General features: G+C 34.7%; 1 protein-coding gene across 11 annotated transcripts in view; it reads left to right on the top strand.

The window, feature by feature from the left end:
- Positions 1-19344, top strand: part of NFIB (nuclear factor I B) — a 231762-nt gene that overhangs the window by 123915 nt on the left and 88503 nt on the right. For all 11 annotated transcript variants that reach the window (XM_045193754.2, XM_024558396.4, XM_045193756.2 and 8 more), the window contains one exon: positions 11301-11354. In XM_045193754.2, the coding sequence (XP_045049689.1) occupies positions 11301-11354 (54 nt within the window). The remainder of the gene's footprint in view (positions 1-11300; positions 11355-19344) is intronic.

Below are 19344 nucleotides of genomic sequence, written 5' to 3'. Positions count from 1 at the left end.
GCCATGTGTAATGTTATGTGCAGTGAAAATAATCTTTATGAGTGTGGGAGATGAGTCTTCAGTAAAAAAACTTGAAGTTGGTCTGTGTTAAAATTTTGTCACATCTGGAAGGCATTTGATGTATAAAATTACATAGGTTTGATGCCATTGAGGGTTAAGACGTATGGATGGGACATTATGCAGAAACTTTTTCCTTTGTATACTCTTTAGATTTTGCTTAGAGATTTTTGAATCATAAGGAGTCTATTTAAATCTCTATTAAAGATAAACAGAGTAAGAGTCCTGGCCAGGAAGGTCAGCTGGTTGAGCGTCGTCCTGATAGTCCAAGGTTGTGGGTTAGATGCCCCATCTGGCACGTAGAAGAATCAACCAGTGAATACATAAATAAGTGGAACAATACAGCAATGTTTCTCTCGATCACTTCTTCCTTTCTTTAAAATCAATACACTAACAAAAAAGACAAACTGAGTAATACGACAGAATAGAAGGAATTTTGAGGACATGGTACAGAGCTCTGTGCCCTTATGCTCCTGATTCCCTTTAAAATGGGTATAGTAAGTGGATATGCCTCTCATTTTTTCTCATTTCCCAAATAACCATAGCAATGAACAGTGGATTCCATGGTAGTCTTTTATAATAGGTTTTTTAAAATTATACTTGCTTAAAATTGCCTATAACATTCCTCATAAAATGACCATTTGAAAGAGTAATGTCCCATAAAATTATAACAAATATTCATATTTCTATTGGGTTGTAAACTTTTCAGAGTTCTTTCAAACATATTATTTCACATATTAGAATAATCTTGACCTTCTCTTTAAAAAAAGAAGGGGAAAGCCCTGGCTGGGTAGCTTAGTTGGTTAGAATGTCCCTATACACCCAGGTTGCAGGTTTGATCCCCTGTCAGGCCACATACAAGAAGCAACCAAGGAATGCATGAGTAAGTGTATCAACAAATCCCTCCCCCATCTCCTTCCCTATCTCCCTCCCTCGCTCTTCCCTTCCCTCTCACCACCCTTCCTCTCTCTCTAAAATCAATAAATAAAACATTAAAAGAAAATAAACAAATAGACCCTATGGGAGAGTCAGTACCATAGTATCTAGTTTGCTTAGATTAAAAAAAAAAAAACCAAAAAATGTTAGTTAGCCATTTATTTTAATCAGCAAAATTGAGTTACTTTCCTTTCATGCATAGTTTTAATTTGTAGGAGGAAGTTGCTATCTCCTCATTTGTTTCCTCATTTTATCCTTTTTCAAAAATGTTAGTTCACATGATGTATTATTCAAGTAGTTTTTTTCCTGGTAAATTAGCTTTTGCCCTGAAAACATGGGAACAGAAGTTCTTTGAACCACTTATCAAGGAACTGTTGGGACATTTAATGCCATTATCTGGCACATCAGCAAGCTTCCTGTTTCATCAAGTGGCTTCTCTGACTTTTTCCCTCCAATGTTATGATACAACAAAAGTAGTAATGAATGTCTGATGTACAGATCTACTTTACTTTGGTAGAAAGTATATTATCTTTGTCTTACTCTATTACTCTGCTAATTATTATGCACCTTTGATTAAATATATGCATTTATTTTTATATAACTATATCATCATAATTTAAGAACCATGATTTAGTAGTAAAGCAAGGGCCAATTATTAATTATATCTGCATAACTAATAGGATATGTAAAAAGCCCATCCAATTCTTGTCTCTTAACTCATAATGATTTTAACAGAAATGTTTTAATAATTTGGCAGAATATCTTTTTACCTCATATAATGGAGAAATCTATTCCAGTAAAAAAAAATCTTTTTAGGCACACATGCCTATGATAAAGTGAGCACTGAAAAAATAAGAATATGACTTTTTGATCATTGACTGAATCAATTGCTAAATTTATATTTGTAGAGAGGTTGTAAACACTTAAAAATAGAATATGTGTATATATTAATATGGTTGGCATCATTGAGCATGTATTTATAATTTGAGGAAGATGAAAAGTGTTTCAAGTGATATCAGCCATCAAGGTCTTATTCACTGTTAAATAGTGCTCAGTTATTTAACAAGTGCTGATTGATCATATGTGCCAGGAATTACGCTAGACAATGAATAAGACTAACATGTATCATAACCCCATGAATTTTACAATCCAGCAGGAGAGCTGGACACTAATCCAGTCCTTTAATTACCGGTGGTGTTACAAGTATTTTCAAGGGGATGTAGAGAGTGAAAACAGAGGGACTCACTAGGTGGGTTTTTTGGTGGGGTGTGGGGAATTAAACCTTAAAGAATATCAAAAGAAAATCTTAGTGTTTCCCCACAGGTACTTGTGGATATTTTTACTGTTGTATGAAGTTATTTTTTTTCCTCTTAATCCTGCTGGAAATGACTAAGGCTTAAAAAAAACTCTTACCTTTTTCTTATTCAGAACCACTGATTCAGACATGAAGTGGTTTCCTAAGGGCCAGAGTCCAAGTGGTTGGCAGTTACTTAATGGAACCCAGGAGATCTGACTGTTCAGACAGTTTTGAGAAAACATGTCTTGTTCCCTGAGAAGAAGGATGGCCAATGAAATATTAGAAAGTCTTGTGTCTGGTTTTAATCTAGATATCCAACATTATATCAAGTTTTGGGGAGATACAAGAAACGACATAGCACAAAAGGGCCATGTGTACACGGGAATGTGTTATGTGTAGGATTTAGAATAATGCATGAAGACCCCGGGACAAAATAAAGCAGATAAGTAAGTGACTGTGCGAGACAGTGTAACAAGTACTGTTCAGGACTTCAGATGTAAAAGGGTATTTAGTTTTTCATGCTTTCCTTTTCAGAGAAAGACTAACAGGATCATAAACATTGCATTTGGTTTATGTTGAAATTTTGCATTGATTTTTCAATTTGCCTCCAAAATTATGTTCTTGAGTCTGATGACATTCTGGTTTTCATTTCCAGATTCATATTTCACCAACATTCTCTTTGCACTACATACCTTGCTATAAAATGCAGGTTTCTTGGTTTCCAAGAAAAAAAATTATATTACATAGTATAGCTGAAATCCACAATGTCTCCCAGATGGGAAAGACAGAACATTCATCTCATCTTTTCCTACTGGATCTGGCTAGGTTTTGGAAAAGATTTCATTGTTTTCATGTGGCAGGGTGCATTGGCAAATTGTTCCTTAAAGTACGCAGTGGCATGTTCATTTAATATTATGAGATATGGGCAGTATTTATGAAAGATTATAAATCTTACAACTCTCTTCAGAAACTTAAAATACAGCTGGAAATGTTTTGCTTCCAACAAACATGCAATCTTCATAAAATTGGAAAAGAAATGTTTTGAATAAATAATGTTTTGGTTTATTTCTCTCTAGTGCGAGAGCTATTTTTTAGTCAAAAATCATACCATAAACTCCTTCCTCTACACTAACATACTTGCCTCTGTATTTATATTTTTCTGGTGCATTAAAAGAAAAATTTTTTTAAGTATGCCAGATTGCTTTGCCTTGTTTTTAAAGATAGAAAACTGGATTTGCTCCCAGGAACTCTTTCCTAACTGGGCCAGTTTAAAAACTAAACAAGGATTGAGTCAGTTAATTAATTTAAATGAGATTACAAATCAAAAACATATTACGCAATCTTGATTTAATTACTACATTTTATTTACTTAATTGAAAACACACTGTAGAAAGTTAGCAATCTGGGTAATGACCAGTATGGTGTCCTTGCATTCTATAGGCTAAGGGCTGAGACAGCAAGAAGTGTAGATGATCCTGGACGTGACCTTTAGTTCACTCAGTCCCTGGATTAGTAGAGTCATGGAACTTAATCTTAGGCCAGAAAGGTCAGATACGATTATCCCTGCTTTCATTTGTGGGTGGTTTGGTGCTAGTTAAGGAAGTGGTGCAAACCTCTGGTCAGAGATCTTGAGAGGTTTAACATTTTTTTGTGTTGGGTATTTTTATTTGCACTGGTCAGTAGTCCTTGGCATGGATAGGTATGATATTTCTCTTGAACAGGTATGTGATTTGTGTTTTTCTTAAATTTTAGTGGCTTATGTTTTTCAGCTAATTCCTTGTGGACAAACTGTCTTGATACCAAACAAATTCTTATTTTAATCATTGAGATATGATGTGTTGAACCTAGTCTCCCTGTTGAACAAAAAAATAAGTGGCTCTTTAAAATAAAGTTTAATAACAGATCTAGATGGAATGTGTAAGGATAAGAAATAGAGGATATATCACATATCTGCTTTTTATTTCTATATTTTTCTTTGGTTAATTAAGTTACTTTATCTGTTAGGAGACTGAACATAGCAACATCCTTTAAACTTATGCGTTTAGCCATATCAAACGTGTTTAAAAAAATCAATGTTAACCAATAGAAAGGGAGATCTAAAAGTTGTGCCTTCTGATGAGAAATAATGTAGATGAAAAAGCATGGTGTAGGAAGTCATGTCTCTATAATATTATTTTGGTCCTGCCAAAAGTATTCAGAGAGGTTTGATTTCTCTTCCTGCTCAGAACTGCATTTTTAGGGAAAGGAGTACAGATTCAGCAAAAATATGTAAAGGACTCCATTAAGAAAGTGAGAGAGTCAGTGCTTCCCATGGTTAGCTGCTTAACCAAGTTTTGCAATGAAGTGGATGCCATGTATTGTAATGTCCTTTTGAGAAGAGACAGACAGACAAAAATAGAAGCAGAGGGAAGAGACGGAGATATGGAAGAGAGAGAGTGCGAGCGCGTTTTCCTACACATTTATATGCTAATATGAGACAAGGAAAGTACTCAGTCTTCCCATGTTCTTTCTTTGTGTTATTCTAATAAATATTTAATAGAGGAAAAAGAACATATTGTAAAACTATAGGTTCGTGTTACTCCAGTGGAAGAAGCAATCCTCCATTAAAACTGAGCTGTATAGTGTTTTAATTGTGCTCGAGAAAAATATGGTAAATTATGTAATCGGAATTGTGATTACATAAAGCTAACTCACAATAAATCCAAATCAGTCATTGTAGAAAGTAAACTGCCAAGAGTGAGGCAAGACAGAGGGAAATGGAAGAAGAGAATGAGCTTCGCCCAACGAGAAAAATAGTTTTCTCCCCCTTTCCTATAAAAAGGTGGATGTTTTTGTCTTACTTTTTTGTGTCTCTGTTAAGAAGTGCATGCATTTGTGTCCATTCCCTCAAGTTTTTGTCTCTTACATCTTGACTTTTCTCTTTTTTTAAGTGATTCTTTCTGGCATGCTATATTTTAATTTAATTTGTAAAAATATACCATTTTGGTATGTTGATAATTAAAAATGTTTTGGAGAGAAGGAAGAGGACTAATGTAAGCCTTTAAAAAATCCCATATTTTTTAGTTGACAATGGGCTGTTTCTTTACCTGCTTAAAGCAAAGGAATATGACAAAGGAGCCTTTTATCACATGATGACTAATTTTAGTTCTAGCAAGAGGCTATCGGTAGGTTAACAGGTTACAGTGTGGGTTTCATTTACTCTTTGATATCCCTGGATATAAAAGCTATATTGTTAAAGAATCATAGAATTTTAGAGCTAGAAGGGAACTGACAAGTGAGTTTATTCAGTTCTTTCTTTGCACCAAAATGACTATAAATTAAAATCATGCGTCTCTTAATTTTAGTTTTCCTGTTGATACTCAAGTCATGGTGTCAGAGAATAAAATGAATTCCTGGAATAAGTAGAAAGGCCACTTATATATAAAGGTCATTAAAAGCTTCTTGTCCTCTGACTTGCACATTAGGGGCCTGCTTTCTAGATCCCCACCAAACATCTCTTCCCTTTGTAGAAGAGAACAAAAAATTAATCCCTGACTCATAATAGTTCTTCCTATCTACTCCTGCCCATTTCCAAATACTCCTTCAGAAGGTAAGGGCGGAGAACTGAACCTTGCATTAGACTGTGAGACCCAGCCTTGGGGTTGTTCACCTCTCCTCTTTCCTTGTCACCAGCGTTTGTCTATTTGACTTCGAATGTGTGTCTGCTCAGAGGGGGCATGCCCAGTCTTTCTTCTTTGTGCACTTCTGTGATTTACAGACCAGTTGTTTTCTATTTATTTGACTTCCTCTACTGAATGTGCCTGGCACTATACCAAAGATTAGGACCATGGGACTAAGGCAGCAACCCTGCCTTCATGAAGTTCTGAATCTAAAAGGGAGGACTTCAAGGAAGAAAAAAAGGGACACCATGTGCAAAGATTCAGGAGATAGTGGGGAACTGAAAGGCAAAGGTATGATCTAGGTGGTGGTAGGGGCCAGGACATGGTGCCTTGAATGGCATACTAACAATTTTGATTTTTTTCTGTTGGTATTTGGAATATACATATGAGTTTTAGCAGGGAAGTAGCTCAATTAGTTTTGGGTTTTAAAATGGTCACCCTGTTAGCAGAGTGGCATATGTACTAGAAAGATATGAGATCTGTCCATTTTTTAAGACCCTGTTCCTAAGGTCATCTCCCTCTGATATCCTTTATTTCATGCTCTGGCCTGTCCACCCTGGGAAGAACCAGTTGTTCCCTCTTGATATATACTCATTCATAGTACCTATCGCAGTGTATTTTTTATTTGCACATTTCTGTCTCTCTGAGTAGCCTCTGAGCTTCTAGAAGGCATAGAATTTATATTATTCTTTTTAAACAAAGTTTTAAAGGTTGTTATTGTAAATTAAATGGAAATTTAATACACACTTATGGAGAACCTATTATGTTTCAAACATCAGCAACTGGAATGTAAAGGTGTTCCATAAATCTTACTGATTTGCATTTAGTTGATGCTTACACTAATGACCTTCAAAAAATCTTTCACAGTTTTGATGATCCACCCATATCAGATAATTGAGTTCATCCCCCCTAGAAAGTTAATACTCAGTAATAAACACTTAACAGGTCATTATTTATTATCTTACATATTTAACAAACATTTTATTGGACTTCTACCAAACTATAAGTAAAACATTAGAATGTCCTTTGTTTAGTGGAGAGAATCCAAACTAAATTTGATTTAGACTTGGCCTCTCTTAAAAGCATCAATTGATATATACACTTCCATGATACTAATTATTATTTCCAATGTAGGTGGAAAGAATAGCTAAAAGGTTTTTTTTTTTTGATTTGTGAAAAATGTTTTGAATGTATTGGTAAATGGTGGGAAGTTAGGTGAAGGTTAAGTTTCCAGAAACATTTAATCTACTAAAAGATCATTTGACTTTGCATGATTTTGAGATTGTGTCATAACCACTTAAGAGGTCATGTGTCCGAATGGGTGGCCCATGTAGAGAATATACATGTTAATAGTTGCCGTTTAACTTTGGACAAGCCATTTAGATCATGGAAGTATCCTAGGATCTTCTATAAAATTGTCCCATTAGGGAAACCTGGTTGCTTCTTAGGTGAAGTTTAGATATTAGAAAAGCCATCAAAAACTGGCTGCTTTTTAATAAGGAGTGGACAAAAGGATTGAAGAAAAGTTGGTATGGATCATGTGAGATTGTGAACTTTTTCTAATAAGTCTCTGGGGAATCTATAACCTAAAGGAGGAGGAGTTGATTAAGTAGTAATTTAGAAATTTACAAATAGTTTCATTAACTATTTTTTCCTAGAAGAAGAAATATAATATGCCTGATTTACATTTAAAAATAAAGACTAGGGAATATGAGATTTTTGTAAGTATGAAGTACAAAATGTACATATTTCAGTTCCATATTATGTTCAGGAAACCAGAAAGAGACAAAGAAGGACATGAAAAAAAAAAAGAAATTGAAAGCAAGGAAAATGAAATGAAATGTGGAGGGGATGATGGAAGAATGGTTTAGATCTACTGCCTTCCACACCTCTCTTATTTTTCTACTGCATCAAAGTTTTCTTTCTAGACTAAAGACCCAGTATGCTGGTCGACTCACACCCCCATTCTTACCAGTCTTGCTCCTCAGAGATTTCAGTCTTATGGAAGGTAATTTCATCTGATGGCTGGTATCTACTGCTTTTTGAGCATGATAGCTTCTGAGATCTTCTCAACAGCAGTAAGACTTCTCTGTTTTGGGGGGAATGACAGCATTGGCATTGAATTCTCAGGAGGGCACACACTCAGCCTATGTCAGTTGACTCACCACAGTCAATTTTAAATGCTTGTCATGGGATGAACAGAATTTAGTCATATCCCCTTTCTCCGTTGCTTCCTGAAAGTTAGTCCATTCAAACTATTAATCATTTTTTTAATGTTACCTCTATGTTTAATATTATCTTTCATTTATTGATTGTGCAGAATGTGTCTAACCAGTGCTCGATGCTTTATATAATAAAATCTTTGCAATAATTCTGACATAGATAGTATTACATCTTTAAAGGTCAAGACCCCAAAGCTCTAAGAATTAAGTAATGTTGTATAAGATCACACTACTAGTGAGGGACAGAGGTAGGATTCACTATAACATATTAAGCACATATGCATAGGACTTGAGCAAATGATGGAAGTGGTTAAATAAAACTTTTGGGTGGAGAGTAATTTGACCTGGGTGGTGAATTAGGAGGGATTTAGATGTGTTCTGAATAATTCCTTCTCTGAGGATAACCTCAATAGCAGTTCATTTTTGGTTTCTCTGCCAACTATGACTCCTTGGTTACTTATTTCTAGCATTTGGAATTAAGTGACCAATATAAGGTGACATAAGGGTTAAGAGTAGATAATAATGTTAGAATTTACAGCCTGAGAATTGTTTCCTTGCTCCATCCCTGAGAGGGCCCTCATCTGTGTTTGGGGGAGCCAGTATATGCCGTCCTACTTCAAGAGAAGGCACAGACTTTGGAGTGTGAGGGGAAATCTACCATTGTGTGCTAGTAAATGCCAGATTATTTTAGTAAATGGGATTCTCATTAAAAGCTAGTATGCAACTCAAATTTAGGATATACTTCAGATCACCCTCAAATACTTGTGGTGTTTTTAGTAATTATATTTTTTCAGTTGAAGAGGTTGGTCTGCAGTTGTTGGAAATTGGGGAAGAAAAGAATAACTTATGGTCGAAGAGAATAGGATTTCCTAAGTGGGATGTTGTGTCACAGGAGGTGCCATTGTTTCAATGGAATACTTTCTTAGGAATGGAAGAGACCTTCATTCTTTACTCTAGTGAACCAAATTTTAGCAAGCAGTTAATTGTTGGGAAAGAGCTTTGTGATGCCATTTTGAAGTTGACTTAAGTAAACACACCAAGGCTTATGTAGAGTCTATAACTCCTGTCCTCTGATGATAACCTTAATCTTCACCTGCCTCATGATGTGTCATTGTGAAGGTGGTATTAGCCACCTGGAGGGATGCATTAGGCCTCCATAAATGTGAAGCAGCTTTAGAGGGAAAAAGAAGACATGGGAAGGCTCTGGTCAGTGAGTGTGCTAATATGCATAAATAGGAACTCCTCAAAATGTTAGATCACTTGAGAAATTGAACTCCAATGTAGTATTGATACTGAGGGTCATTTGTCAGAGGAACTCAAGGCAGAAATAGCTGAGGTTGTAGCAAAATATGATTTATCCTTTTTCTGTGACTATCATGCTCCATACCTGGAAAGTGGTCAATATTGTACCGACTTTTACAGGAACGTAGAAAAAGATTGATCTCTCAAGTTATAAATCACAGAATTGTGCCTCAATTTCAGAAGAAGTAATAGAATAATTGGGAGATGAGAGAGAAGCTTTTTAGGAGAGTACCCAAATCTCTGAACTATCTGCCGGTGACCCTAGCCAGAATTCAACTTGCAGGAGTAGTCCCTACCAGTTTTCTTTTACTTCCATTTTGGGAAATCAAAATAAATTGGGGGATAATACAGGAATCACTAAATATACTTGCTTAGATTACATGAAAACTATTCTAGAGCAAAATGAAAATGACAATTAAGGAAATGTAATAAAGGGGTAAAAATGTGATTTCAGCATTAAATCTAGTTAGCAGGCAAGAGGCAAAGGGCAGAAATGAATAACCAAGTTTCACACAGAAAGAGACTAACAGGATGTCCTTGCATTGAATAGTAGAAGCAGCAGTTGCAGTATGTTAATCTCTTAAATGGAACAGTAGAATAACTCTGCTAAAAAAGCCAGCATAAGATTTCTTTGCTTAAATAATACTGGATGGCTGTCTTGGCTCAGGTATGGTGGCAAGGTTTTAGGGAGGAGACAGACATGTCTTTGCCCACCTATCAGATTTTGTTGAAATTTACTAGCAAGTTCAAAATTGCCTTTTCTAGGAAAGCAAAGGAGGCTGCTGAATCAGAGCTGTCCATTTCTGTGGCATTCACTGAAAGCCTTGTGCATCACAGCCAATGAATGTCACACTGAGGAAGATACAAAGGAAGCAGCCAGAATCTCAACCTCTGCTTAGGAGCATGTCATTTAGTTGGGGAGACAAAACTTAAATACTAGAACCAAAGAAAATTATAAAGAGATGTGCAAGTAAGAGTATAATAATATGGAGCAAGTGACACAGATAAATGCAGAGGGGACATGCAGGAAAGAGAAATGAGGAAAACACAAAAACAGGATGGGATTAGTTAGGGATGGTGTGTTGCCTGACGGTAGTGTAGCCTTCACATTCCTTTCTGCAGCACCGATGAGGAATAACGTGGATGGGAAATTCAGATAGACGACATTGATCCTCTTCCTCCTTATCTGTAGAGTCTCTCTGTCTGTCACAGAGGGAAATTAAATTGATCCAACAATTTGCTCTCCACAAAGCCATGTTGGTTTCTACCTAGTAATTTGTGCTTTTCTTGGTGTTTGCAAATCGATGGCTATTATGGGATGCAGACAAATCTGGGACTGGATCCAGTAGGTTGAGAGATTATTGGCGTGGGTATGTGTGTATGCACATGAAATCCTAGAAAAATGGACTCTCATTTCTGTGTATTTTAATCATTGAGTAAAAACATTTTCAGGTTTTTTAAAGCATGTTTAATTACACTCAGGGTAGATTTTTAGTGGATTTACCTGCTGTATTTCGTATTGCTACTGACAGGCCAAACCTTCAAACCACCTTTCTCACCACACCTTTTGTTTGAAATAAGCCTTGCTCTGCCCCATGAATCTTATAGATCTATACTTTTTCCCCCTTTTGACATAGAAATATGTGTAGACATTCATCTAGTTTGATAAATAAAATATTGCTGCTGAAAGGCTTGGGAAAGTATACTTTATTTAAACACTCAACCTCATTGTTCTACCTAAAAAAACATTTTTAAAGTCCTTTTGAGGATTGTGAAATTCTTTCAAAACAAATTAAAAATAAAACATTTTCTATGATTTCTTTACAGATTCTGGACAATCAGGAAGTCCAAGCCACAATGATCCTGCCAAGAATCCTCCAGGTAAATATGCGTTCCAGGACGTTTGCACTCTGACATTGTTGGAGAACAAAGGTACTACTGTATAGATAAACACCCCATAATTGGTCAGCTGCCTACTTTGTCCTGGCAGGCAGGTATGATCAGGACAAGATGTGATTCTGTTTAGGCCCTTCACAGGGGCAAATACTTCCACATTGGCGTCATCCGTATTTATGTAATCACCAACATTTTAATTTTTGTTGGTGTTTCTTTGAAAATGAATATACATGTATTTTACTTGTGTATCTTTCAGTTGCTAAAAGTCACTACTGTTGGAAAAGCCAAAAAACTTTTAATCTTTCTTTTAAAATGTACAAGAAAAAGTAAAAATTTCCATACTCTTATTATAGGGGGTTGTGATGGTGGTTGGCTATGTTTTCAGTGACGGAATTTTCACAAACGAGTTTTTATTTCATAAGGTTTTTACTGGATTCCAAGAATCAGGAAATAATGAAAGTAGGACTTTTCCTTTAGTATAATGTATGCCAAGTATCCTCTTTATTTTCAGAAGTTGTTCCAGTTCTGAAAATGGGCTTTTATAAATTGGCTTTCTTCATGGTTTTGTTGCTCCTAAATCTAAACATATAGCATTTTGATAATTGATTTAGGAGGAGTGTCTTTTCACATGAGATAAAACTAATACAAAGAAGATTTTGTAATATTTCAGTATCATAAAAATTTTAGTTATATCTGTAACTTTGATAGAAGAGAGCTCTAACAATAAATTAACAAAAACAACAAACACCAAAACAAACAAAAAAATCCAAACTAACTGCACATTCCCTTTATCTCCCCAAATAATTACATCTGTATTTTCATGGAAAATAAACCAAAACATTTATAAGAAGTAATAATAAAAGTTTCTTCAGGTAGACTTAATTTTAGGTCCTTCATTGTTTGATTTTCCTTGCCATAATGCTTTATTAATATGAGGCTGAGGAACCCCAAAACTACGAGAAAATGTGTCATACCAGTTTTGTTTTCAATGATATTGGAAGATGCAGGCAGTAAATACTCGAATAAAAATTCAAAGTCAAAACAATATATTTTCTTTCTGAGTCTTACTGTATTTTTATCTTAGAAAAATTGTTTTTTTACAACTCCATATTAACTCACTCTATCATACAGAATCATTGTTTAACAAAAATAATATATGTATGCTTCAAAGATAAAAAGTTCTAGTTAAATATAGATTTAAAAATGTATACTAAGTTGATTTTTTTACTTTCATCAAAATCTTTTAATATTATTACAAATTGATAAAAAGCCATTTAAAAAAACTAAACAATTTTAAATGTAAAATTCAGTTATTTTATTTTTTATGTCCAAGTAATTAGAATAAAAAAGAAAAACTATTTAGAATATAATACATTTTGTCAGTAATTTTCTGAAGTTGAGAAAATTTCACTAGCTTGTAATGTCTTTTTAATTAATTCTTTTTAGCTGACTAATATTTTCTCTGTGGAGCATGACAGCCAAAAGTGAAATGTATCCAAACATTTTTTTAAAGCTTCCTCACTCGTTTTACAAAGAATGGGAAGGTGCAAAATACCCTTCACTAGAGAAAGAGTTGATAAGTATTTTAAGTTAGACTGAATAAAGGATATGATTTTTCCATTAGAATGACAGCTTGATTTGAAATTAATAAAGCTGTTATTGTTTGAAATACGTTTTTGAGCATGTACAGAAGGAATTGTGCTCACTTGAAATGTTCTTTACTTGAGCTGAACGAATGAATAGTTATTGTGATGTCAGAATTTGATTTTTCAATATTTGTCAAGAAACGTGGTCACCTTTTTCTTTTACTACATTCAGGGTAGCATGTCTTAATTTATGTTTGCATGTAATGTGGCAAACAGAAACAATCAAATCAAATTTTTTTTCTTTTAAATTTTTCTTGGAAATTGAGCCTTTTCGAGAACTATGTTCTAAAGCCAGGATGTTGAATATTGTATAAACATAAATTATACATTGATTACCAGTTTTTCAGAGTTAGAATGTAATAAAACATACCAAAATTAAATGGGATATAATTAGAATTTTCTTTGATGATTCAGAAGCATTCCATCATTTCAATATACTTTGTGTATATCATTATATTATCTAATTAACCATAGAGCTTATTAAGGGATTGTGTTTGATGAAATTAAGAATTTGTTTTGTAATACCTTGAAGTAAATCAAGCTATTAGGAACATAGATTAGTTTCTAACTTGAAATATGAAAAATCAGAGCATACTAAGGTTTTTGTAATACAGTTAATTGAAATAAATTATACTTACTATTAAAAGCTCTTTTCATAAGTATAAGCATGTTTGGTATTTTAGAGTGTAATTTATCATGAGGAGGCCCTTTTCCTCTCTGTATTCTGGCCTTGGCTGAAATGTGGAATCTCCAAAGTTGAATTTTAATAACTGCAGAAGGCAGAATCTATTTATGGGAAAATTCAAAATGCACTATCATAAGAAATGAAACAGTCAAATCCCTTTGCTGCTTATAACAAAGAGTTAAACTTTTGAAAAAGATCACCTTGATTGCCAAACACTTTTTTATCACTGGCAATTTTCCCCTGGGAGATATGCAACCCATGGCAATTGCTCCCATTTATTCCGGGGTTCATTTCCTAACAGGTTGGGAAGAGACAGCAAAAATTCAAGCCCTTTTGGAGATAAAGGCTCTCAAATCTGTTCTCTAGCTTTTACATGAGGGTGGAATGCCATCCCATCATCCTATAAGTGCAGATTCATATGTTCAGCCCACAAACTGAACACGCCCTCTGGCTTGGCTTTTCTCCAGCATGGGACTTGACTGTCTGACATGGAGACCACTCTCTTGCTGATTCCTCTGAACTTCTGAACTTCCAAATTGTAGTGGGCCTTTAGTTTTGAACTTCTCTTTTTTGATTGGGGTAGGTACTCAGTGAGCAAACTAAACCTAGGGGAACAAAAGCAACATATTTTGGGGAGGAGGGATACTTGATATTTGTTATTTTTAAAAGCATTTAAGTAGTTTTTATTATTTTAAAATGCATTTAAATAGCCTTTATGGCATTTCCTTATATTATTTGTGATTTAATATTTGTTTTATTCTTTGTTACATGGTAGGAATGGGCCCTATAATATTTTCGGGGCTAAGGTGCTCTAAACGTTTGATGGTGCCCAAGAACCTGAGGTTGTTACTGTGGTCAAAAAGCACAGGGTCACTTCCTTTTCTATGATATATGTTTCCCTTGTTTATGGTAGACACAAAAGTCTTATATGTTTATGTAGACTTATTTTTGAACATCAAAATAACCCCTTGTAAGCAAGAGAACTGTAAGAGTTCTCTGTCAACATTAGGAAACAATTGTGCGTCAAATGAGGGTAAACCATTAATTTATGGACTTAGATTCAGATCTAATTTTATTTTATATTTTAAAGATCTTATTTATTTACTTTTAGAGAGAGGGGAAAGGAGGGAGAAATAGAGGGAGAGAAATGTCAATGTGTTAGAGATACAGCAATTGGTTGCCTCTTGTACACCTCCAATGGGAGGACCTCGCCTGCAACCCAGGCATGTGCCCTGACTGGGAATTGAACTGGCAACCTTTTGGTTCACAAGCCTGAGCTCAATCCACTGAGCCACACCAGGCTGGGCTAGTTTTATTTTTAATAAGTAAAAACTCTACTGCCACTTTTAGGAAATGTGTGATTGGACTATTATCTTTTAAAATTAGCTTTGACTTGCTCTAATATTTTATGTGTCTACATTCCTTAGGCTATGATCTTTTAGATTTCCCAATCTCAGTCATTTGCCTAATGCTGGAATAATTAGTATCAAAGAAGAGCAAGGCAATCTAGAAGTTAGATTTTGCCTGTAAGTCAGTTTGAAGCTGAGACCTCATTTTGGAGATCAGGGAGTCTTTACTTTTGTGATGTGCTCTCACATGGCAGGAAATATAAGAAAGAAACATTAAATCCTAGAACAGTTTTTGCAAATTTTATCATTTTAAATTTGCCAAGTATTCCAAGTATCACTAACCAGAGCTTTCTCACTTGGAATAAGTATTATACTTTTCTTTTTTGGGGGAAGTTTTGTAGGGTACTTGTGCCCTTTCGTGAGTTGGCTTTGCATGTAGTCTGGCAAAACCTCTGGGAACCATTAGGATCATGTATTGGGTGTATATCAAATAAGCAGTCTTACATCCCCTCTGGAACAAAAATGGGACCAAGTGTAAACAATTGAATAAGTTAAACAAGGAGTATCTATTAACTATAGCAATGTGCTTGCCTTACACTTAAGAAATCTTTAAGTTATAAAAATTTTAAGGTTGATCTTCCCCAACCCTATTTAATAGACACTGAAAATGAAGCCAACACAATGTAGTCATGAAACTATGAAAGCAATGAAATAATTATTAAGAAAATGAGTTCAGCATCTACAGTTTTAGTTGTTATCTGTTAGGAGCACTAAGGCCCATATTTGCTTAATTCTTCACTTTCTTCTCCCCAAAATTTAAAATTGAAGTAAACATAATATTACTTTCTACTAGTTACAAAGATAATAAAACATTTTCTTTCTTATTTGTATATGAAGACAGATATATATGCATAGGCCCTGAAGGATCTTATGGAGCTTGTTTATCTTAGGAAATGGGGTTCAGAGTAAAAAAAAAGAGAAAATATACTTTACTTTTTAAATTCACAGCCTGTTTACTCCTCAGTTAATAAGTTTATACTCACTCCTTCTCATATCCTCATTTATTGTATCTACCAAAATCAAGATGTTTTTCATGGGGAAAAATTCACTATTTCATGATACTTAGAAGTAATTTTAAACTTTGGCACTAAACAATATGCAACAGACTATAAACAGGCTTTCCATTCATAATGGTATAAATAGAAAGACACTAAAAGGATTGGTTAACTGTGGTAAGACCTGAAGTTGTAGGTAAAGCTTTTAAGTAATTTGAGAATGAAGTCTGTGCAAGTCAGTGCTAAAATCAAAGCATTTTTTTCCCCTCACAGATTTTGTTTCAGGAATATTTTTCCTCTTTATCCTTTGAGTTTTTTGAAGACATCACATTCAGTCAAGTTTTTCAATTTTCAAATTTATGATAGAATTCAGAGTAAAGGAGAGTATGAGAAAAGTGTTTTCTTCACAAATTACTCTTAAAAAGCCAGAAGGGTACATAGCCCTCGGCTACTTACTTCTACAGGCCACATTACTGGTACTCGTGAATAACCCACTCCTCAAAGGTTAATTTACATAGCAGTTGGCACCATGCCCAGCCCTTACAATGGTTCCAGCCTGATTACTTGTAATATTTAATTTTGGAAAAAAAGATAATGTAGTAATATCTTATAAGGTTATGAAAGGAGACTTTTGCCTATCTCCCCAATCACCCACCCTATTAGGCAACGTATATTAACTGTGAGTCCACTGGTAACTGAGTTCAGAATTGAATATTACATTCCAGGAGACAGGGTGTAGGTCACTTTGTGTTGAGTCAGCTCAAAATAAGGATAGAGACAGTCATTTGCTCCTGGGGAATTGGGAATATAAACCATCCCACACCAAGAACAATGAACAATCTAGAAAGAGTTGTGTGTAGATGGATTTTTTCAGCTAACAGATACTTAATAAGCATCTATTGTGTGCATGGTATTAGACTAGATGGTGCACCAGATAAAAACATGAATTATACATGAGCCTTGCTCTCTCCAAACTTTTCTGTTCATAAATATATGCACTATGTTTTATACACACACACAGAGGGCATGGCAAAAGTAGACTCCCAGTTTGTATGGAGAATAATATAATAAATAATAACACAAGAATAAACTGTGTATTGCATGCTCGCAATTGTAAACCCACTTTTGCCCCACCCTGTGTGTGTGTGTATATATATGTGTGTGTGTATGTTTGTGTGTGTGTGTATGTGTATGCGTCTAAATATTATTTTAGTGGTATGACTCAAGGGTCATGGGAGTTCAAAGTTGTGAAATACTGTATCCAGTCATTGTAGGGACATGGTGGTGTAAGAACACGAACTTTGGAATTAAATTTCCCCCTGGATCAAGGCTCCATGTTTTACAATATCATGAGGGCCATGCAGTGCATGAGCAAATCAAACAACATCTTTGGAACTTAGTACAGTCAGTTATGTCCAGGCCAGTTGTAAGCTTCAGATGGGAGAACATACTAGGCAAGTAGCAGGGACTTGATAAAGATGAGGACTTTTTATCCTACTTTCTCTTCCAGGTGGATTGATCAAGAAGACTTCCTGTAGGAAGTATCATTTGACGTGCAACCAAAGAGAAATGTGTTAGATTTTTACCCTGCACTCCTCTAAAGAATTAAAATGGCATAGACAATGTTACAAATCAAGATAAAATGCATTAGGTTAGGTTGAAGATTATAAAAAAAGAGACAAAAGAAACAGATGTTCTCAAGTCTCATGGTGAAATAGAATTGTAAATTTAGATCCTCAATCTTGTTCTAAGCCTTGTGACATCTAAGGAAATGTAGAATGAAATTTTGTTACAGTTTTTAATAGTGATATCAGAAATAGTACAAATGTATCATTATAGATTGCTTTTCCTGGCAAGACTTTATCTCTGAGTCCCTTGTATTATTAACATTGTATAAATATTTTCCCACTTGCCTTTCCACTACTACTTTCTGAAGCCACCAACTTTTCTGTCTCCATTGAAATTTTTTTCTGTCCCTTATTCCTGACCCTCTCCATATATCTTCCTTATTTGATGTATTTCATCCTAACAACTTATTTCTTACCTTGTTTTTTTTAAGCATCTTTGTTCCTCATTCAGATAACTCCCTTTAACCAAGTGTTCCATCTTTCTCTTTTTTTCATGACATGATATGAAAGACTCTACAATTCCTTCTTGACTTCTCCTGCAATTGGGCTTCTGTCCTCACAGAAATTATTTTCATTAAATTTATGACTTTTTACCATCAGAGGCCAGTGGTTTCTTTCCCTTCTATTCCTGCTTCCATATTCTTGAGCATCAATTTGATTTAGTTGACGATGCTTTATTGAAAACTTTTTCCTTACTTAAAAAATTATTTTATTGTAGTAAGAACACTTACCATGAAATCTAACTTGTTAAATTTTAAAGTATAAAATGTTATTGTTGACTATAGTTACAATGTTGTACAGCAGATCTCTAGAGCTTATTCACCTTGTATAACTGAAACTTTATGCATGTTGATCAGTAACTTCCCACTTCCCCTTACCCCAACCTCTGGCAACCACCATTCCACCCTTTGAATCTATGAATTTGACCTCCCATATGTAGAATGTACCTCCCATATGTGGAATCATGCAGTATCTGTTCTGTGACTGGCTTATCTCACTTAACATAATATCCTCAAGGGTCATCTATGTTGTTACATACTACAAAATTACTTTCTTTTACTTTTTTTTTTTGTAAAGGCAAAATATTGTTCTACTATATGTATATACCACCTTTACCTTTTCTTCATCCATTCATCTGTTGATGGGTGTTTAATTTGTTTCCACCTCTTGGCTCATGTGAATAGTGCTGCAGTGAACATGGGACAGCAGATATCTCTTCACAATCCTAATTTCAGTTGTTTTGGATAAAACTTGAGAAGTGGGATTTCTGGATCACATGGTAGTTCTGTTTCAATTTTTTGAGGAACTTTCATACTGTTTTCCATAGTGGCGACACCATTTTGCATTCCTTCCAACCATGTACAAGGATTCTAGTTTCTCCACAGCTTCTACAGCACTGGTTAACTTTTGTCTTTTGATCACAATCATCCTGCAGGAATGAGATGATATCTCACTGTGATTTTGATTTGCATTTGCTGATGATTGGTCACATGGAGCCTTTGAAAATATACCTGTTGGACATTTGTATATCATTTTTGGATAAAAGTCCATTTTATTTCAGGTTATTAGTTACTTGTTTTTATTGTTATCATTTGCTATTCAGTTTAGGAGT

Source organism: Desmodus rotundus, chromosome 1, assembly GCF_022682495.2.
Source record: "Desmodus rotundus isolate HL8 chromosome 1, HLdesRot8A.1, whole genome shotgun sequence".
Classification (NCBI taxonomy): Eukaryota; Metazoa; Chordata; class Mammalia; order Chiroptera; family Phyllostomidae; genus Desmodus; species Desmodus rotundus.
The sequence above is the reverse complement of the archived record's forward strand: the minus strand, read 5'-3'. Positions and strand labels throughout refer to the sequence as shown.